At 41.7% G+C, this 22,510-nt stretch overlaps 1 protein-coding gene and 1 long non-coding RNA gene across 2 annotated transcripts in view; one reads left to right on the forward strand and one right to left on the reverse strand.

Moving 5' to 3' along the window:
* Positions 1-7,197, reverse strand: part of VCPIP1 (valosin containing protein interacting protein 1) — a 41,002-nt gene extending 33,805 nt beyond the window's left edge. Inside the window, exon 1 of the mRNA XM_005563455.5 lies at positions 4,244-7,197. Coding sequence (XP_005563512.1) covers positions 4,244-6,950 — 2,707 coding nt within the window. The 5' untranslated portion in view covers positions 6,951-7,197. The remainder of the gene's footprint in view (positions 1-4,243) is intronic.
* A 388-nt stretch (positions 7,198-7,585) lies between these two features.
* On the forward strand, positions 7,586-18,591 carry LOC135964745 (uncharacterized). The gene is made up of 2 exons (XR_010577330.2): positions 7,586-7,695; positions 17,937-18,591. It is a non-coding gene; the product is annotated as an uncharacterized lncRNA (long non-coding RNA).
* The last annotated feature ends 3,919 nt before the right edge of the window (positions 18,592-22,510 follow it).

Here is a 22,510-nt window from a genome sequence, read left to right on the forward strand (position 1 = left end):
ATGAGAAGTTCTAAAATGCTGTGTTGGTCCTATTTGGGGATTTTATAATTTTTATCTATTTAGAAAATAAAGCTGGAGATCTGCTGATGAAAGCTAAAAAGTATGGAACTCCCTCAGCTGAAGGCCTGTAGGTAAGTTAATGGAGGGCAAGGACTGACTCTCTTTTATCTTCGTACACTCAACATACATACAAGTTCACAGAATACACTGATTTTGCTGAAATATTGCATTCATTAATTCAACAAGCATTTACTTGGCATCTACTATGTGCCAGGCCCTGAACTAGGAAATAAGGTATTCATTAGTGAAGAAAATAGAGTACAGTCTCTGTCTTGATAGACTTTATAATATAGTGGGGGAGGCAAACAAATAATTACACCAACAAATAAGATTATTAAAAATTGTGACAGATGCTGTGAGGGACATCAACAGGGTACACTGATAGAGGGAACCCACTTAGAATGGTCAGCAAAGGTTTCTCAAACCCTTACAAGGTGGTGGTATTTAAGCCTAAACTTAAACGAGAACAAGCCAGCTATCTGAACAGCATAAAGTCTGATGAGCTATATTCTAAACTAACATAACACAGCTTAGCTCACATTTGGTAATTTACAAAGTAATTTCTGCACTTTGAAATCTGCAATCTTCTAAACAAGGTCTGTCATTCCTAGCCCTCTCCAATCTAAACATCAACAGTTACCCAGCACTCTTTACATATGGTTAGCATTTATCTCCAAATTGACTTTTGTAGAAACATCTTTTTTTAAAATTAAGAATATCTTCGGCCAGGCACAGTGGCTCATGCCTGTAATCCCAGCACTTTGGGAGGCCGAGGGGGGTGGATCATGAGGTCAGGAGATTGAGACCATTCTGGCCAACATGGTGAAACCCCATCTCTAGCAAAAATACAAAATTTAGCTGGGTGTGGTGGCGCATGCCTGTAATCCCAGTTATTCAGGAGGCTGAGGCATGAGAATTGCTTGAACCCAGGAGGTGGAGGTTGCAGTGAGCCAAGATCACACCACTGCACTCCAGCCTGGTGACACTGCGAGACTCCGTTTCAAAAAAATATACCTATCTTCTACATAATTCAAATACAGTTACAAGAGAACCAGAGGGAGAAAACTAATATGTATAAGGGACTAATATAGGCTATGCACTTAATACTTCAATTTGAAGCAGAAAGTATCTCAAGTGACACCATTACAAAATTAACAAAATGCTCTCTTTTACACCCAAATTTTGTGTTGGTAGTGGAAGCAGTTTTAAAGAAATGTATGGGTTTATACAGGCATAAATGTTGGATGTGAGGAGGGAAGGGATCAGAACAGAAAGACATTATCTTGGTAAACTCATTGCAGTCCATACTTAGTTCTCTCAGATATTCAGGTCCAAGAACTTCCACCCAAACTCAAAAAGTATTTATACACTAGAATTATATTTTATTAATTTTCATTATGAAATATATTATCAACCAGGCACAGTGACTCATGCCTGTAACCCCAGCACTATGGGAGGCTGAGGTGGGCGGTTCACGAGGTCAGGAGATCGAGACCATCCTGGCTAACACGGTGAAACCCCATCTCTACTAAAAATACAAAAAAATTAGCCGGCCATGGTGGTATGTGCCTGTAATCCCAGCTACTTGGGAGGCTGAGGCAGGAGAATCGTTTGAACCCAGGTGGCGGAGGTTGCAATGAGCGGAGATCATGCCACTGTACTCCAACCTGGGTGACAGAGTGAGACTCTGTCTCAAAAATCTATATATAATCATATTGATCAAACCTTTTTTTTTTTTTTTTTTTGAGATACAGTCTTGCTCTGTCGCCCAGGCTGGAGCGCAGTGGTGCAATCTTGGCTCACTGCAACCTCTGCCTCCCGGGTTCACAAGATTCTCCTGCCTCAGCCTCCCGAGGAGCTGGGACTATAGGCGCCTGCCACCATGACCGGCTACTTTTTTTTTTTTTGTATTTTTAGTAGAGACAGGGTTTCACCATCTTAGCCAGGATGATCTCGAACTCCTGACCTCGTGATCTGCCTGCCTCGGCCTCCCAAAGTGCTGGGATTACAGGCGTGAGCCACCGTGCCCAGCTCTGATCATATTTTTAAGGCTACTGCTCATAATCCTGCCCATGTCAATTTATTAGTCTACAATGGAGAATACAGCTTTCAAAGTGAACATGTCCTTATCTGCACTGTCACCTGTACATCAAAACTTGTTATCAGGAAGCTAAAAGTGTTAAGAATACATGCCTGATGAACATGGAAATCAGGCAAAGGGATAGAGATGTTTCAGTCAGGCCATAGTCAGGATTGATCAAATATTCCTACCCCTCGACAGAGATTACCTTTCTAGTTACCAGAATTTTCATGAACCCCAGATGATGTATCTTTTTCCTTTGTACAGCAGTATATAAACATTGCCGAATTTTGCTTTTCACTTTTTTCAATGTTCAGTGCTGACTGACCATCCATTCCATTTCTGCAGATACAGCCTTTCTTTAGCTGTGTTAATGTCATCTATTTAATTCAATTAAAAACATTTCAGAGTGCATACTACCTGCTGAGCACTATATCAGGTTCTGTGCATACAAGGATAAAGATAAGAGCCACATTCTCAAGACTCCATCTTCTATTGAGGAAGACCTTCTCTTTCCTGTTTTTGACCTGGGAGATTGCAGGTCTTTTACTTTATTTATCTATTTATTGAGACAGAGTCTTGCTCTGTTGCCAGGCTGGAATGCAGTCGCGCAATCTAGGCTCACCACAACCTCCAACTCCCGGGTTCAAGTAATTCTCCTGCCTCAGCCTCCAGAGTAACTGGGATTACAGGCACGGGCCACCTAAGATTTGTATTTAAGTACACTAGCATTTGTATTTAAGTGACCTTGATCACAAGGTCAGGAGATCAAGACCATCCTGGCCAACAAGTTGAAACCCCATCTCTACTAAAAATACAAAAATTAGCTGGGCATGGAGGCGTGGGCCTGTAGTCCCAACTACTTGGGAGGCTGAGGCAGGAGAATTGCTTGAAGCCAGGAGGCAGAGTTTGCAGTGAGCCGAGATCGCGCCACTGTGCTCCAGCCTGGAGACAGAGCAAGACCATCTCAAAAAAAAAAAAGGAAAAAAAAGAAATACATAAAGTGCGCAGGATAGCTCCTGACATATCCCCCAATTCACTTACTATGTCTGGCAAACTAAAATCAACAATTCCAGGTTCTAAATTTGTGCAGGGTTTTTAGATCCCCTATTTACTACTCCCCCAGATAAGCCAGGAGTAGTATTCATTTTGGTAGATTAAGGCCCAATTCACTGCCATATAGTACTATCAGAAAACAGAATCAAAACCCAGATCACTTTTCTAGCTGAAAGCTTTAATCTCAGCAAAAATAAAACCCTTCCAGTAACTAACACATTTAAATTTTACTTCATACTTTAAGACTTAATAAAGCATATTAACAGTTATTTCAAAACAAAGACTAAGCAAATACAGACACTGTAAAAAGTACACCATTGAACAGTATCTGAAATCATCTAAAGCTTTAAATTACACATTTGGTTGATAATATATTTTTCTTTATGCTGAATTATTAAAAACAAATACTTCTTTACATGATTACCATCTATCTCTGTTAGTTATGTTTCTCATGAACTACAACTTACAATAGTTCATTACAATTGATGGCAAAGACTTATTGAGTAGTGAAATTACTTAAATACAAATCCTAGTGTATGAATAAGAAAAATGTGATGAACTGGGAAAGGAAGAAAATGAAATGTAAGAGACTACTAGGTGGGAGTGCAGTGAGAATATAAACACCAGAAACTGCAATTCATCAAACAGGAAGTCCTGAAATCACATGACATACAGGAAAATAAAAATTAAAAATAAATGAAAAAGGGGCAAGGTAGGCAGGATCCATAGAGCCTACCAAAAATTTAAAACGCTTTAAATAAATACAAGTCTGTTTTTTAAAAAGCAATTGCGAGAATAAGACATATTTAAATAATCTGTTGACTATTATTGAGGGAATACCTTAACTTTCTATTTTCCTAATAGTTACTCAATAATCCTATTAACATCTATCCATTAACTGTCAAAATACTAAAAATAATTCTCTCCTGAAATATATAATTAAAAACTTACAATGGCCACAGATTTCTTTTCCCCCAAAGACAACAGGAAAACTCAGTGTATTATATTTACAATTAAGATATACCATCAGAATTAAATGTATCTTACCCATTAATGTTGCTAAAAGACACAAGGAGTACATTTCTTTTTCAGCTTGCTCCTGAAGTTCCTTAGATGACAGTTTACCAGTAACAGCAATATCTTCTTGTTTCACAGTGTGGGCTGAGTGTGCTGCAGCAGACTGACCACCTTCAGCTTTACTTTTTAGAATTTCTATTGTAATTCTGTCGCCGTGCTGTAAAGGAACTGGTTCCTTTTCCATTCCTGCCTGTGGTGGCATTAACTCTTTAGGAGGAAACCCGTATCGAATACACTGTAAATATGGAGGAATGTTGAACTCTCTGGCTATACTTTCCTGAAGTTCAAAAAAGGTTGTTGAAGACTTAAGGGTAACCATGGACTGTCGTCCATCATTAGTTGTGATTCGGATCTTCTTCTCCTTAGAAGTTGTAGGTGAATAGGGAGCCTTGGTAGGTGTAGCAGGTGCAGAGGATGGACCATCACGAATGGTACTGGGAGAAACAGTCCTGGGTTGCCCTTTTTGTTCTTGTTTTAACTTCTCTGTTTTCCGTTTCTGCATTACAGAAGCCTGTTCCGTAATATTCTGTTGAATAGTTCTTTCAGTTTTACTCATGTTTAACTCCTCCTTGTGCAAAGTTTTTGTTTTCTGTCCGGTAAGAATAATTTTAGTTGGGAGCTGAGACTCTGATTCTTGTCCTTGAACATCTCCAACTCTTTGGGCATGAGCACCATCTATATTTACAGGAGTATAATCATCGGGATTCTTTTTGGCAGTCTGATGCAATATAGTGTGGACAACTTTCTGAACTAGGATTTCACTCCCAAATTCACCTGGAAAGTGCTTGGTAACAAGTTTCATTGCAACATCGTAAACATTACTATTCAAAGATGAATCACTTTCATACTGGAACCAATATACTGTCTCTCTGACCACTCTTCCACCCCATTCTAAAGTAATAGGGAAAGCTTCTGGTAGATTGTCATACTCCTTACCATCCCAAAAGTGTTTGAATCCACAACCACATTTGCCACCAGTGGACCTAGAATTAGTTCTGTCTCCATCCAAATACACAATAGAACCATCTCCTCTGACCTTTCGCACAGATGTGCCATGGCACCAATTACAAGCTGTTAGGTTACTCAATCCATAGTCTGGTACCAGAACATCTTTCACTGAATCATATGAGCAAACCAAATTGTTCAAGGGAAAGCTATAATTTTTGTCAGTCCTCAGCTGTCCATGAGTACTTTTTGCCAGGTTATACAATTTCCCTCCAGGAGCCAACCACTCTGGAGGAACATGAAGTTCAGAAAGGGCACCACAGAGCAAACATTTGTGAAGGCGATTATCCATTACTGCTTTTTTAGCAGCTGCTGTGACTTCTTCAGGCTGAACTCCTATCACTCCAGTCCTTCTGTAGAAATACTGATGGACATCAGCAACCAAACTAGGATGGATACCATGTTTGTCCATAAAGACTTCTTCCATAGCAGCAACAAGCCTAAGTAAGTATTTATCTTGCAAACTTCTGTCACCTCCAATAACACAACCACCATCCTCTTCAAGTTTGATGTACTTTTTAATAAGGTCCTGAGGCACACCCCATGCTTTAGGAAGCAAATTCATAGGCAGTTTGGGCAAAGCAGCCCCTTTTATGCCTACCAAGGGGATATAATGGTTTCTACCGGAGCTGCTCCATGCAATACAGATTGGTTTGTTCAAATGACCATCTTTCCCAGTGCATTTCTCTGCAGGGATGAGCCCAGGTAGAAAGGTGGCTGAATAATCACCAGAGCTTCTCATGCCACTGAGGGAATCTAACAGAATAATAGGACGATGTAACACATTGGCAAGACCAAATATGTGGATATTCCTCAGGCCCAAGGGAACACCCTCAGGTGGTACAAACAGAGGGTCACACTCATTGATAATGTCCTCCCACTCAGCGGCATCAATGAAGTCATGGAACAGAGCTTGATATCGGGCCAAGTGCTGCTGAAAGTGCTGTTTAAGATTCTCTCTTAAGGCATGCCAGAAGAGCTCTCGGCCTACTAGAGCACGAGACACAGCATGCACCAGGCAGTGTCCATCCCCGTCCACATGCACTGGAATGAGACATTCCTGACTTTTATTGGCCCGCTTAATGTCCTCCAGAGTATCATGCAAATACAGGAGGCTTCCGGAGCGGTCCTTGCCATAGCCCACAGTGTTAACATGCTCTGGTTCTATGAGGAAGGCGCGGTCGCCCAGTAAGGCGCAATCGAACAGTTCGCCCTGGTTCATGTCCCGGAGAAGCTTGGCCCGGCCTGTCTGTTTGTCCATTCCATAGCGAGCTAATATGGGCGACAACAATTTGCAGTGATAGTTGGAAAGGCCCATCACCTTTACCAGTTCCGTGTTCTTCTTGGGTGCCCCCGTCACCCCGAGCAGCGCGTTCCGCAGCAGGTTGTGTAGCACTACGTCCGGGTCGGTCACCTCCTCAACCCCCAGCAGCTGTTGCTGCTCGTGCCGCTGGCCGCACTCGGTACACTCGATGCTGACAGAACCGGAGGCCGGGAAGAACAGACGCGCCTGGCACTTCGGATCCGGGCAGCTCCCGGAAAGGATTCTCCGGTCTCTCCGCTTCAAAAGCCCTCCCGAAGCAGCCGCCGACGCCAGGGACGACGGAGTCTGTGGAGCCTCAGGGGGAGGAGGTGGCGGCGGCAGCGGAGGCGGCGGCGGCGGCTGAGACATAGCTCCCGGCTCTCGTGTCTTGCTCCGCGTCCCAAGCGACCCTCAAAAGCTCATAGCCCAGACCCCCACCAACCCGACTCGGTCTAATCCAGGCCCAGGGTGAAACACTTTCCTTTCCCTACCAGCTCCTCCTCCTCCTAAGCGAAGGCGGAAGCGCCGGACGTTGTTTCTCTTCTTACTTCTCCACTGCCGTAGCCGTTGCCCCGAACGTAACGGCCACCACCCCACCCCGCACTCACACTCACTCACTCTCGCTCTCTCCCTCAGACACAGACATACACGCCCTCATTGCGTGTGCGCAGGCGCAGCTTCCGCTCTGCCCTCTGGGAATTAGAGTCTCCTAGCCTCTGTGCTGGCCATCGAGCCCTAGGATCTTGAGTCCAGAAGGAACTACAAGTACCGTGAGGCCAAGCGGTTCAGCGCTAGCGGGGAGGAGGAAGAGGACGGCAAGAGGAAAAGGGGCCAAAGAAAGATGGTGACTCGCGTTGCCTGCCGGTAGTTGTAGTTTTGCTGGGCTCCCCTTCGTCTTCTTCCCCACTCTGCAGCCCAAGCCAAAGAGTCTGAGAGACCACATTTCCTAGGATGCCGTGCGGTGCGTCCAGCTGCACTTCCTCCTTAGGCGGAGGGAAGGATTCAGGGAAGCTTGGTTAAAACCAGAGTTAAAGGCAGTGGGAGTCGAAGGAGAGGGTCTGAAGTTCACGACTACTAGAAGGGGAGGGGAGTGGAAAGGATCTCAGTGAAAAAGGTACAGTAAATAAATGTCCAGGGATACTGTGGGCTGGGAAATTGAATAAATGGTCCAATCTAGGCTGAAAGCCATAAGGGGGAAAATAGTTGATTCTCGGAAGCTCTGCCTTCTCCCCCTCTCTAGTGCGAGTCACTGAGGCGCCATTTGAGTTCCCGTTTCCTGCGTGTCTTGGCAGTTTACAGTACAAATAACGGTACCTTGGATGTCTGTAGAGTTTTATGTGCATGTACAAAGCCTCTTAACTAGGTTTAATTTCATTTGTTCTTTACCACCCTAGCCCCCTACAGAGTAATAAGAGCTATCATTTATAAAGTGCTTAATATGTGCCTGGACAGCATTTGCATAACACGATTATCATTTGATCTTAAAAATAACCTTCTTAGGAAACAGGCCCAGAAAGGAAATGACTTGCCAAAGTTCACGCAGCTGATAAGTGACTGGATAGACCTTCAGATCTCAATCCGTCCTCTTTTTACAGATAAGGACATAGGCAGGAAAGGTTAGGCCTGTATTACATAGAATAGTAACTAGCATTTGCTTACTATTGCCTTATAGTTTACATTTTAGTAATATGTTCACATGTATCATCCTCACCAGTCCTGTAATACCTTTACCAGGTGGTGTTGACTTCATTTACAATTAGGGAAACTGAGACTAAAAGGAATTAAGTAACTTGCCCAAGGTCAAGTCACCAGTTACGCTGGATCCCAATCTCAAACCTAGAGTGATTTTTATGCTGCTTCTTACCAAAAAATCCGGCCGGGCGCGGTGGCTCACGCCTGTAATCCCAGAACTTTGGGAGGCCGAGGCGGGCGGATCAGGAGATCGAGACCATCCTGGCTAACACGGTGAAACCCCGTCTCTACTAAAAATACAAAAAATTAGCCAGGCGTGGTGGCGAGCGCCTGTAGTCCCAGCTACTCGGGAAGCTGAGGCAGGAGAATGGCGTGAACCCGGGAGGCAGAGCTTGCAGTGAGCCCAGATTGCGCCACTGCACTCCAGCCTGGGCGACAGAGCAAGACTCTGTCTCAAAAACAAAACAAAACAAAACAAAAATGTTAGGCTCAGATCTTTTGCTAAGCCTTAGAATCTCCTCTTAGTGATGCAGGGATGTTTACTGTTAAGGAGTCAACAGCTTTATTCTTTTTTCACCTGTGTAGGAAACTGCCTCTTCATACAGAACAATATTCATATGTTAATTGAAAGCTAGTATTAATTATTTTTGTACATTCATCCCCTTTCACTTATCATTCCGGAAATTCTTGCTTTCTGGAAGCTTAGTATCACCTTGAGTAAGTGGACTACCTCAAAAGTTCTAAAACATTTGGCACAAACTAGAGACATTAGTGAAGTCCATGAGATCATTTGCGTCTTCTGTAGCTGCCCAGGAAACCTCCTGATTAGGTTTTGTGTGTGCGTGTGTGTATGTTTATGTGTATGTATGTAGAATTTGATGCTTTGAAATGAACCATCTGTAAAATAGAGGCCCATAAAGGGTATTAGTTTTGATGTGCACCTAATTGTTACAATTTTATTGAAAAGAAATTAAATATTTGAAAGAGAAATCCTTCGAATGTTATTTTCTTGCCAATTTTACCTCCATGATGGACCCAACCAAGAGAAGTGATTTTTCCTATCTTGGGATATTTTTCTTTATTTTTTATTTTTTTATTTTTTTTTTGAGACAGAGTTTCACTGTTGTTGCCCAGGCTGGAGTGCAATGGTGCCATCTCGGCTCACCATAACCTCCACCTCCTGGGTTCAAGCGATTCTCCTGCCTCAGCCTGCAGAGTAGCTGGGATTACAGCAATGCCACCATGCCTGGCTAATTTTGTATTTTTAGTAGAGACGGGGTTTCTCCATCTTGCTCAGGCTGGTCTTGAACTCCTGACCTCAGGTAATCCGCCCGCCTTGGCTTCCCAAAGTGCTGGGATTACAGGCGCCAGCTACTGTGCCCAGCCGGAGGGGATATTTTTCAATAAAGTTTTTCTCAAATAGTTAATGCAGGAAAAGTTGCTTATTCCAACACGTTTGGTGGTAACTACACAGATTGGTTTTGGCACTGATTTTTTATTAACAATTGAATGCTTTATGAGTAGAGGAATTGGATATCTCCTTTAAATGGAGATTATTTGATGCTGTGACTAAAAGGTTACACCTGCAGCGAAACTTTTTCTCATACAGAATCCAAATAATTGAATTAAAGCTTTGTAGCACGTGAGATGACAACAGTCTGCAATTCTTACACCATCATGTACTTTTATATCTTAACAACTCCAAGCCACATTTTTCTTATTGATGGTACATATAGTGAAGTAGATTTTTAAAATTGTATTTGAATGTGTCATTCTGAATCATACCTTTACAAAATAATCACTTCCCACCCCACTGAAGAAATGAGAAGCCTTTTTCTGGCTTGTCTAGATCGTTTTTTAAGTTTGTAGATGTACTCAAAGTTCAGAAAGTAAGAAAGCTAACATACAGGGGCAATGAAATTAATCATGCCAAGTTTAATGTGTGAATTAATTCTTTATTACTAGCACTTAGAAGGCATGGGTACCTACAAAGAAAAAAAATTGTTAGGTCAAAAATAGGACATACTGTTTCTTATAAGAGCATAGGAGGGTAGAAAGCCTCTCACCTGCTTATGCAAGATCTACAGGCTTCCTTCCTCCATCCCCCCCAAATTCCATGATCTTGCCTAATGAAGATTAACTTAACTACCTAATTAACTTTCACAGGATTTTTGTGGGGTAGATAATAGTTCTTGTTTTTAGTATTCCAGATGAAAAGAATAAGCTGGGCCCCTGACATTAGCTGTGCTGATACACATCTCTTCTACCACCATCACCCCAGCATCACTAATATCTAAATGGCCAAAATTCAGTTGAAATTGAAATTCATCTTTTTCATAGTTTCTAGTATGGCACTTGTAAACTCCCTGTATTGCTTTTAACAAACATGGTAAATGTAAATGCAGAAGTCACCCACTTTTACCAACAGAACAACTATCATTGTTCTTGATCTTTTATATTTTATATATATAAGGAAGGTAATCATAACTTTGGGGATTGCTGTAAGTTGGCCACATACCTGCTTATATAAACTATACATCTTTACTAAGAATTGACTGTGTTCTTCCAGACCCATACCACATATAGTCAGACTTCCAGTCACAAACTTCCACTGAAGCTCAAAGTGGATTTGTGAACACTAATTACTGAAGTAGGTATTATAAGAATTTAAAGGGATGCAAAATTTCATCTCTGTCTCAGAGGAGCTTTGAGTTTAATAGAAGAGAGAGGCTAAACTAAATTGTTCATAAATATAAGTAGAATAAAGCATAGACTCAAAATACAGGAAATATCACAAATGCTAAGAAAATTTAATTAAGGATTTATTAGAGGGCAGTGTTTTGAGTATATCATCTTCATCTTTAAAACACTCCTGTGATACAGTATTGTCCTTATCATACAGGATAAGATTTAACTCTAAAGGTTAACATCAGTTTTATTACCACCAGCTATGAAATAGAGCTGGGCTTCAAATCAAGGTTTTCCTTGTTCGGCACTCAGTCTTTCCACTACATCACAGCTGTTTACTGATTTGAGAGAGAATTAGCCAAGAAGTCAATACAAACTGGTGGCCAGTAGCCAAACTCGGCTTGATGTAGTTTTGTTGGGTCAGCAGCAGTTTAACTTCTTTTTTGTTGTTGTTGTTGTTTTTTTTTTTGAGACGGAGTCTCGCTCCGTCGCCCAGGCTGGAGCGCAGTGGCTCGATCTGGGCTCATTGCAAGCTCCGCCTCCTGGGTTCACGCCATTCTTCTGCCTCAGTCTCTGAGTAGCTGGGACCACAGGCGCCCGCCACCACGCCCGGCTAATTTGTATTTTTAGTAGAGATTGGGTTTCACCTTTTTAGCCAGGATGGTCTCGATCTCCTGACCTCATGATCCGCCTGCCTCGGCCTCCCAAAGTGCTGGGATTACAGGCGTGAGCCACCGTGCCCGGCCTTTTTTTTTTTTTTTTTTTCCTAATGTGAATGTCTTTCAGCAGTGGCCAGTATTTCGCTCTTTAAGGCCTTACACAGGGCCCCTTGAGACAAATGACCAAGTACAGAGATACAAGTTATTCCTTCACACAGTAGTCCTCAAGCTTTAATGTGCATGACAGTCAAATGGAAGGCTTGCTAAAACACAGATTGCTGGGCTTCATCTTAGAATGAATGTGTCTCAGGTGGAGCCTGAGAATTACATTTCTAGCAGGTTCTCTGGTTGCAGATGCTGCCAGTCCTTGCGAGGATCACACTTTGAGAATCACTGCTTACCAAACTTGTAGGACACTTTTGGGGAAGGTCTTGTTGTTGTGTTTCTGTTGTTTATAATACAAAAGGAATTGCGTGTCAGAATGTGCAGAAATAGGTAAAAAAGAAAATTAAAATTATCTATCAATTAGAGATTACAACTGCTAACATTTTTAATGGACCATTCAAGCTCTTTTTTTTCTATGTGTATATAGTATGTACTTCTTTAAGAAACAAAAATTATATAAAAATAGCTATTAACACCTTTTAGCATCTATTGTGCACCAGGATCTTTACATGTAGTATTTACTTAATCCTTTTAATATCCTTATGAAGCAGGTACCATTACTATTATTATTTTTCAGATGAAGAACTTGAGGCTCAGAAAGGTTAAGTAACTTGTTCAGTGTCTCATTGCTAGTAGGTAGCATAATTAGGATTAAAACCAAAGCAGGGCTGGGCTCACACCTGTAATCTCAGCTCGTTGGGAGGCCAGGACAGGTGGATCACTTGAGGCCACGAGTTCGAGACCAGCCTGGCCAACATGGTGAAACCCTGTCTCTATTAAAAATACAAAAATCAGCCAGGCATGGTGCCTGCCTGTAGTCCCAGCTACTTGGGAAGCGGAGACAGGAGAATTGCTTGAATGCGATAGATGGAGGTTGCAGTGAGCCAAGATCACACCACTGTTCTCCAGTCTGGGTAACAGAGTGAGACTCTGCCTTAAAACAAAAAACAAAAAGGAAAACAAAAACTAAAATAAAATCAAAGCAATCTGGTGCCAGAACCACTCTGCTATACTGACTCTTATACTGTGCATATTGTTTTTCCCCTGTATTGTGTAATCACATCATGAGCAATCTTGTTATTAGATATTTCTTGTTTAACATTTAATTTTTTAATTTTATGTAATTTTTTGTTTAAGAGACAAGGTCTTGTTATGTTGCCCAGGCTGGAGTTGAACTCTTAGGCTCAAACTATCCTCCTACCTCAGCCTCGCAAGTAACTGGAACCTCCAGCACGTACCACCACACTCATCTTCTTGTTTAACATTTTAAGTGAAAGTCTACTTTTTTCTCTTAAAAGATTTGAAACATTTAAAGATATACACAAAAATAATGTAAAAAAACTCATGCACCCACTACTAGATTTAACAAATGTTAATTTTTCAGCATATTTGCTTCATAATCCCCCCTCTTTAAAAAACACATTATAGGCCGGGCGCAGTGCCTCACACCTGTAATCCCAGCACTTTGGGAGGCCGAGACAGGCGGATCACAAGGTCAGGAGATCGAGACCATCCTGACTAACACGGTGAAACCCTGTCTCTACTAAAAATATGAAAAAATTAGCCAGGCCTGGTGGCAGGTGCTTGTAGTCCCAGCTACTCGGGAGGCTGTGGCAGGAGAATGGGCGTGAACCCGGGAGGCAGAGCTTGCAGTGAGCTGAGATTGCGCCACTGCGCTCCAGCCCGGGTGACAGAGCAAGACTCCATCTCAAAAAAACACATGTTGGCCAGGCTGGTCTTGAACTCCTGACCTCAGGTGATCAGCCCTCCTTGGGCTACCAAAGTGCTGGGATTACAGGTAGGAGCCACTGCGCCTGGCCCAATGAGGTGTATTTTTAAAAGTAAAAGAAAAAAATTGAGCTCCAGAGCTAGAAGTTCCATCCTCAGTCTGTCTGAAGCATGCCTCCTGCAATCCTTTTTCTTTTCTAAGGACCAACAAAGTCATCACTACAACATAAAGGACCCTGTGTAATCTGGCACCTGGCTTCTCTGACATTATTTCCGTGGTTTATGTGCTTCAGCCACACTGACCTCCTTGTGGGTCCTCAAACATTGCAAGTACATTCCTGTCTTAGGACCTTGGCACTTGCTCTTCTGCCTGGAAAACTCCTCCCAGGTAGAATTTATATAGTTGTCAGCTCAAATCTCAGTTCCAATGAGATGGCTTTTCTAACCAACGTCTCTAAAACACCACCTCTATCCTTTTTCTCTCTTCCCCTATCCCACTCATTTTCTTTCTTTTTTTTTTTTTTTTTTTTTTTTGCTCCATCGCCCAGGCTGCAGTGCAGTTGCGCGATTTTGGCTCACTGCAACCTCTGCCTCCTGGGTTCAAGCAATTCGCCTATCTCAGCCTCCTGAGTAGCTGGGACTACAGGCGCCCACCACTATGCCCGGCTAATTTTTGTATTTTTAGTAGAGATAGGATTTCACCATGTTGGTCAGACTGATCTCGAACTCCTGACCTCAGGTGATCCACCCTCCTTGGCCTCCCAAAGTGCTGGAATTATAGGTGTGAACCACTGTGCCTGGCCCTCACTCATTTTTTTTACACCACTAATCATCAGGAATTATATGATTACTTGTCTGTTGTCGTCCTTGCCCACTAGACTCTTTAGTAAGGCTTTTCATAAGGGTGGGCAGTTTGTTGATTGTTGGGTTCCCTGTGCCAGGCATATATAGCCTCAATAAATATTGTTGAATGAATTAATGGCTATCATCTATGGCAGTGTGTTTCAGCCTGATATTCAAGCATAAGTTCCTGGAGAATCCACCATTTCTTTACAGTTTAAAAATGTTTGTGCTGTCATTTTGATGCTAATCTAAAGCAAAGTCATATTATTTGTGATTTTTTTTCCAGATGGCATCTTAAAACATGAAGTTTTGAGTGCCTGAATTCACAGAGTTTAGGATTTTGTTTTTATCAGTTGAAAGCCAAAGAACATTGTGACAAAACGTGTAAGGTTTCACGATCATTTTGAGAAAAGAGGTGGGAGAGTTGAGTCATCACATGTCACACAGTAGCCCATGGCAAACTCAGTGCTGTAACTGTCAGTGCCACATTCCCACTAAAAATAGAAATTGCACATAACACGCAGGTACTTACATATATTTGCAAAAACTTAGTCACTGTAAGTAAAGTAGTAAATACACAATGAGGAAAATTTTTTTTTTTTTTGGTTCCCAGGAAGAATTAAATTAGATACTATATAATTCAGATTTAAAATAGTCAAAAAATACTAACCTTGTCTTAAAGTAAGACTGCTAAAGATTTATCAAGTGATATTCAAACAAAACTGGCTTTCCGGGGTTTTGTAGTGCCAGAATTTTTATTAGAATTTGAGATCTGGTTATTTGAAGCTAGCAACAGAAGACCAGGAAGTTAATAATGCAGTGTATTTGTGCAAACAGGTGTTTTTGCATTGACATTATTAAATGTATAGAGGGCCTGGGAGCTGTGACTCATGCCTGTAATCTCAGCACTTTGGGAAGCTTAGACTGGAGGATTACTTGAGGCCAGGAGTTCAAGACCAACTTGGTCAACCCCATCTCTACAAGTAATAAATTTAAAATTTTTTAAAATTAGCCAGCTGTACTGGTGTGTGCCTGTAGTCCTAGCTACTCAGGAGGTTGAGACAGGAGGACTGATTGAGCCCAGGAGTTTGAGGCTGCAGTGAGCTATGATAGTACCACTGAACTCCAGCCTGGGTGACAAGGAGAGATGCCATCTCTAAAATAAAAATAAACAATAGATTAGAAGTTGAATCTTAATGCTCATAAACCTAACACTTTACAATTCAAGTTACTATTGAGTTTAGTTTATTTTTGTATTTATTTATTTATTTTTTGAGACAGAGTCTCACTCTGTTGCCTAGGCTGGAACGGAGTGGCACAATCTTGGCTCCCTGCAATCTCCACCTCCCTGCAATCTCCACCTCCCAGGTTCGATTCTCCTGCCTCAGTTTCTGGAGTAGCTAGGATTACAGGCATGTGCCACCATACCCAGCTAATTTTCATATTTTATTTTATTTTTGTAGAAATGGGGTTTCACCATGTTGGCCAGGCTGGTCTTGAACTCCTGACCTCAGGTGATCCGCCTGCCTCAGCTTCCCAAAGTGCTGGGATTACAGGTGTGAGCCACCATGCCCAGCCGAGTTACTATTAATTTTAAATGGCAAAACCACACAACCAATATTGTTGGAGCAGGAGAATGCTTATCACTGCAACTGTATTACTTTTGCCTGTTACCTGTCTTTATTTTCCCTTTATTTAGAACCTGAAGGATGCTTTTAGGGTAGAAGAATATAAAGTTTAAGAATTAAGTGAAAGACTTGTTATATCTTCATTCTAGTAAGAATCTTGAGTTTTTGTAGAAGGGCCCGATCCGTCTCTCTCTGATCCATTTAACTCTGTCTCCTAAACACAGTCTAATTCAGTTCCTTTTGTATGACATAAAAATCAGAATAAGAAGTACCTGACATACTTTCTACATCTGTAGTTGCAGAAGACATTTTAATAGGTAAGAGCAAAAGCACAAGCCTGCATACTTCTTTTTTAAGTGTTTCATTTAAATAAATCCTTTCGTATTATTCCGAGATATAAGTGCATTGTGATGATGTATAAGAATTTAAATATGCCGGGCGCGGTGGCTCAAGCCTGTAATCCCAGCACTTTGGGAGGCCGAGACGGGCGGATCACGAGGTCAGGAGATCGAGACCATCCTGGCTAACACGGTGAAACCCCGTCTCTACTAAAAAATACAAAAATCTAGCCGGGCGAGGTGGCGAGCGCCTGTAGTCCCAGCTACTCAGGAGGCTGAGGCAGGAGAATGGCGTGAACCCGGGAGGCGGAGGTTGCAGTGAGCTGAGATCCGGCCACTGCAGTCCAGCCTGGGTAACAGAGCGAGACTCCATCTCAAAAAAAAAAAAAAGAATTTAAATATAAGGCAGTCTGCAAGCAGGGTTTTTTAGTAGGTGGGCAGCAGTTTATTGTAGGAAATTATGTGTATGTACTAAGTTAAAGCGTCAGCACTAGGTGTCCACAGATTACATCAAAGAGGGCCTCAAATTGAGTATCAGTAAAATCACAAGAAATGGACTACATCTTTTACAAGGACACCTCTGGTACAGCATTTTCCTGTTCAAACATTAATTTCCACATAGCCTGGAATTCTATGGATATTAGTAGGCATCTTGTTGAAGGAAGAGTTCTGTAGTCAAATGTGGACTAAATTAGTTTTATTCTTTTTCCACTGTAGGTCTTCTCAGAGCCTTTCTATGCTAAGGACATTGTGACTCTCCAGAGAGCAATAGTGATGGCTCTAGAATGTCTAGGAAAAAGAAAGGCTTAATGTCAGAAGTCTGCTGGGGGCACACAACACTGGACTATGTCCTCCTGCACATTGTTTCATATCGAGTGTTTATTTTATGGTGATCTGGGATGCTGATAGAAATAATTGGATGTTAGTGCCCTAAGCCACCTCTGCACTATTTTCATTATTTATTTATTTATTTATTGAGACAGAGTCTCGCTCTGTCACCCAGGCTGAATTGCAGTGGTGCGATCTTGGCTCACAGCAACCTCCGCCTCCCAGGTTCAAGCGATTCTCCTACCTCAGCCTCCCAAGTAGCTGGAATTACAGGCACCTGCTACCATACCTGGCTAATTTTTGTAGTTTTTGTAGAGACGAGTTTCACCATGTTGGCCAGGCTGATCTCAAACTCTTGACATCAGGTTATCCACCTGCCTCGGCCTCCCTACTGGGATTACAGGCGTGAGCCACTGTGCCCGGTCCTCTCTGCACTATTATTGATATGTAGCATTTTCACACTTCTATGGCTATGAAACCATTTTGAACCTATATCAGAGGCGCACACTTTAGGAAAAACCAATACAGACAATAGTGCCTCTTGTTATGGTTTTTGCTTTTATCAGAGTGTTGGAAAAGGTCCTCTTTATCCCCAAGATCAGTTAATGCTTCCTTATGTTGTCATTTCTGTGGGCTTTTTTCCATTTAATGTTTTAATCCAGTTGAAATATATTTTTGTATATGATGTAAAAGACATTCAGCTCATTTTGTATATGTATTTATTGATTGAAAAATGCCAGTTATTCCCAAACCTTGCATTAAATGTGTTTTTGTTTTTGTTTTCAGGTATGGAACCCTTCAGATCAAAGCTTACCAATAAATTCAGTATGTAGAACAGATTAGTGTAGTTGAAGTGGGGAAGAATGAGAGTTATCCCAACCAGCCAGCACCCCCTACTCCCATTCCCACACTTTCCCTCATGGGAGGCTGCCAGGAGCACTTTGAAAACCACTGGAAAGGCCGGGCACGATGGCTCATGCCTGCAATCCCAGCACTTTGGGAGGCCAAGCAGGCGGATCACCTGAGATCAGGAGTTTGAAACCAGCCTGGCCAACTTGGCGAAACCCCATGTTTACTAAAAATATGAAAATTAGCCAGGCGCAGTGGTGCACACCTATAATCCCAGCTACTGGAGAGGCTGAGGCAAGAGAATCGCTTGAACCTGGGAGGCGGAGGTTGCAGTGAGCTGAGATTGTGCCGTTGCACTCCAACCTGGGTAACAGAGTGAGACTTCGTCTCAAAAAAAAAAGAAAACCCGTTGGAAAAATTAATCCTCTTATAAATGACTTGAAATGCCACCTCCGTAGTATACTACCTTAAAAACTTTACATACTTCAATTGTTTTTCTCTTTTTGTGCCAAGTCATACTTTAAAGAGCCCAAGAGCTTTATAACATAACAAAAGAAGAAACTGAAATGTCTAATAAATGTGTATGTAACAATATGAGTTGTTTGTGTCTTTTTTGGCCTATAAAATTAGCATAGAACTTTAATATGCAGCATTGGTAAGAGCTGAATAAATACCTTTAATATAGAGAAGATTTAACTTAGTAAAACTATGGTAGATAACGTGTGTCAAAAGTTTATAATGCTCATCGTTTGATCCAGCATCTCACAGGGTTTCACCCTAAAGAAATAAACAGAAGCATGTGAAAAAAATTTGCTATTATTGACAAAATTGAAGATGATCAATAACAGTGTGGGACTGGGTAAATGAATCATGACACATCCCCATGAGATGGGATACTCTTCAGCCATAGAAGTGATACTGTAGAAAGAAAAATAGTGAGTGCTTGTGATGAATCTGGCACCATACCAGGCACCTCATTTATACTGTCTTAAGCCTAACAATACCTCTATACGATTGGTATTATTATTCCCATTTATAAGTGAGAACACACTCAGAGAAGTTAGGTAAGGTTCAAACAACTAGTCAGGTAGTGTTGCTGAACTTCAACCCATGTCTACTCTTAACCCTTATTCTTAGCCACTGTCATGATACAAGAAAATACTATTTACTGACAGGTTGTTTTAATGCAATTTAACTGACATTAAACATCAGATGAAAACTCCTATATGCAATCCCTTCTTCCTTTCCAAAGTTCCTAGGCTTGGTAATTTTTTATCCTAAAGTGAATTTGTATGTTTTTTATTGCTTATGAAAGTATTACATGCCTACTCTAAGAATTCAAATTGTACAGAATATTATAAAATAGCTGCATCTTTAGTCATAAATTATACCGTCTGTATATGATATGATGGATTCATAGGCTCTTTCTCTTCCCTCAATTCTGTTCTTGCTGTGGTATCAGCTTGTGGGCCCTGGTTTTGGATAGAGATGAACTAGAAAGGCAAACTGAGTGGAGTGCAGGTGTGGGTGGTTGACTTTCACCACAGGTGATTAGAAACACTGATTCTGGAGCCAGTCTGGCTAGATGGAGTCCCAGCTCTTTCTTACCAGCTGTTTGGACTTGGGCAACTAATAGGAGTGCTTACTGCTTGTGATATGCGTACATGGTTTCCCCATTTGGTCTTTATGAGTTAGATATTTTTATTCCCTTTTTATACAGATGACAAAACTAAAATTCAGGGAGGTTACATATGGAAGTAGAATGAATCATTAGACCCATTTCTAGGACTATGGACAAGATAAATACTGACAGCTGCTTGGCCAGGAGATAGCAAAATGCTGACAAATGAGAAACAGACCTGCATAGCCGTCACACCCTCTAGAACCAAGGGGTATTGTTTTAAGATAGAGGACTGGGGGAGTATCAGAAAGCTGTGCTTTGAAAACCTGACTGCTTTTAAGTATTTCCTATTTTGTTCTCATATTGTAGGTATTAGAATTATTTCTGAATTTATCAGTCTCTCATTTGTGCTTTGGGGAAGCAGAAAAGGCAAAAGGGCTCTTTGGCCATCTTCTGCTGGAGCTTTTAGGGAGGATGTGTCTCCGAGAGACCAGATGTGCCGAGTTTGAAATCCCAGAAGCCCAAGAGGAAAAGAACCACAGGGAGGAAAAGACTGTCCAAAGGCTTCTGGAGTCTTCTCTGCTCCAGAGAGACCTTGGAAGGTTTTGAATAATATTTCTCTGAGGATGGCCTTTCACTTACTCATCTGTCCAGCATGACTTATCCCCAGGAGTGTTGAGTAAGTGAAATTTTGCTGTATTCATGTTTTTGTGACTTATAAAATATGATGATAAGGAGAGAACATGAACTCTGGAGTCAGACATGTTAGCTCGGACACGATACTCTTGGCTTTGTCATTTAGTAGTTGAGTAATTTTGGCAAGCTAACGTCTCTGGTCTTTCTCATCTGTAAAATGAGAATAAATGAAACCTACTAACCAGAATTGGTATGAAAATGAAATGTGGCAGAAAAAAAATGAAAGTGAATAGTATCACCACTGACACACAGGCACTCAAGGCCCTTCCTGTCTCCAATCAGGTATAAATTTGGGGCAACATTTGGCCAGGTCTTGTTTATCTTTCTGTTCATCTCTTCTGTCTAATTCAGTGCTTTGTTTACAATGAATGTCTTACAAATGCTGACTGAACACCACTAGCATACCTGCATGAACAATAGGTACATAAATTTTGGATTTGTTTTAATGCTTATTAATCTATCCTGTCAGAGAAGAACTGCCAGTTATAGATAAATATGCCAGGTCAGGGCTGAAGAGTTGGGCAGGTTGTTACCTGCATGGGGTCACTAGGCTCCAGTGGAGAGGTGGGGGCTAAGCTCTCACCCCCTCTGCAGCCACCTGGCACCCAGTTTCAGTTTCCTGAAAGGGAACCTTCTACCTGCTGACAACTGCCTCATCTCTTCTGAGGTTTCCTCTTATAAACAATTTGCTCTGCTTGAGTTTTTTTTTATTTTGAAATTATGAAATACTTAAAATGTAAAGAAGATAATGTGACACACATTTACCCATAATTGAGATTGCCATAATTGCTGTAACTTTTTCAAAATTTTGACTTAATTTCAGACTTTCAGTAAAATTGGCCAGGTGTGATGGCTCATGCCTGTAATCCCAGCACTTTGGGAGGCCAAAGTGGGTAAATTACTTGAGCCCAGCAGTTCGAGACTTGCCTGGGCAACATAGTAAGACCTCGTCTCTACTAAAAACAAATAAAAAAATAATTAGCCAACCATGGTGGTGCATGCCTGTAGTCCCAGCTACTCAGGAAGCTGAGGCAAGAGGATGACCTGAGCCCAGGGGAGTTGAGGCTGAAGCCTGGGTGACAGAGGAAGACCCTGCCTCAAAAAAAAAAAAAAAAGAAAAAAGAAAAATTCTTTTTATTACAAAGAATTCCCATATACCTTCCACAGTTTCCCAAATGTTAATATTTTCCCACATTTGCTTTATCCTTGTCTCTCGATATTACATTTGCTGGTTATATTTTTCTGAACCATTTAGGAGAAATTTGCACACATGATGACTGTTTCCTCCTAAATACGCCAGTCCTAATTTTCTAAAAATAAGGATATTCTCTTACACAACCATGGAACAGTTATCAAAATCTGGGAAACTAACATTGATACAATACTTTAATCTACATACCTTATTCAGATTTCACCAGTTGTCCTACTAATATACTAAAATTATTTCTGGATTATGTCTGTCTCATTTATAGTAAAAGAAAATCCTGGATTATGCATTACACTCTGTTGTGTATCTTTAGTCTCCTTCACGCTGAACACTTCCTCAGTCTGGCTTTATCTTTCATGACATTGACATTTTATAAAAATACAGGCCAGTTTTTTTGGTTTTTTTTTTTCCTTTTTGAGATGGAGTCTCAGTCTGTTGCCCACGCTGGAGTGCAGTGGTGCGATCTCGGCTCACTGCAACCACTGCCTTCCGGGTTCAAGCGAGTCTCCTGCCTCAGCCTCCCAAGTAGCTGGGACTACAGGTGCCTGCCACCACGCCAGGCTAATTTTTTGTATTTTAGTAGAGATGAGTTTCACTGTGTTGCCCAGGGGTGGTCTTGACCTCCTGAGCTCACACAGTCAGCCCAACTTGGCCTCCCTAAGTGCTGGGATTACAGGCGTGAGCCACTGGCCTAGGCCAGTTACTTTTGCAGAATATCCTTCCATTTGGATTTTTCTTCTCTTTTCTTCCCTTCCTCCTTCTCTCCTCTCCCCTCTCCTCCTCTCCCCTCTCCTCCTCTTCCCCTCTCCTCCCCTCCCCTCCCCTCTCCTCTCCTCTCTCTCCCTCCTTCTTTCCTGTCCTTCCTTCCTTCTAAAGCATTTTAGGTAGAGCTAAAACTTCACCTCTGCACCCATCTCCTGCTCTCCCTGTCTGTTTCTTCCTTTGTCAAGGAAACTGCTTTCTAATGTGTTTTTGTCCTTTTACTAC

This window comes from Macaca fascicularis, chromosome 8, assembly GCF_037993035.2.
Source record: "Macaca fascicularis isolate 582-1 chromosome 8, T2T-MFA8v1.1".
NCBI classification, from domain to species: Eukaryota; Metazoa; Chordata; class Mammalia; order Primates; family Cercopithecidae; genus Macaca; species Macaca fascicularis.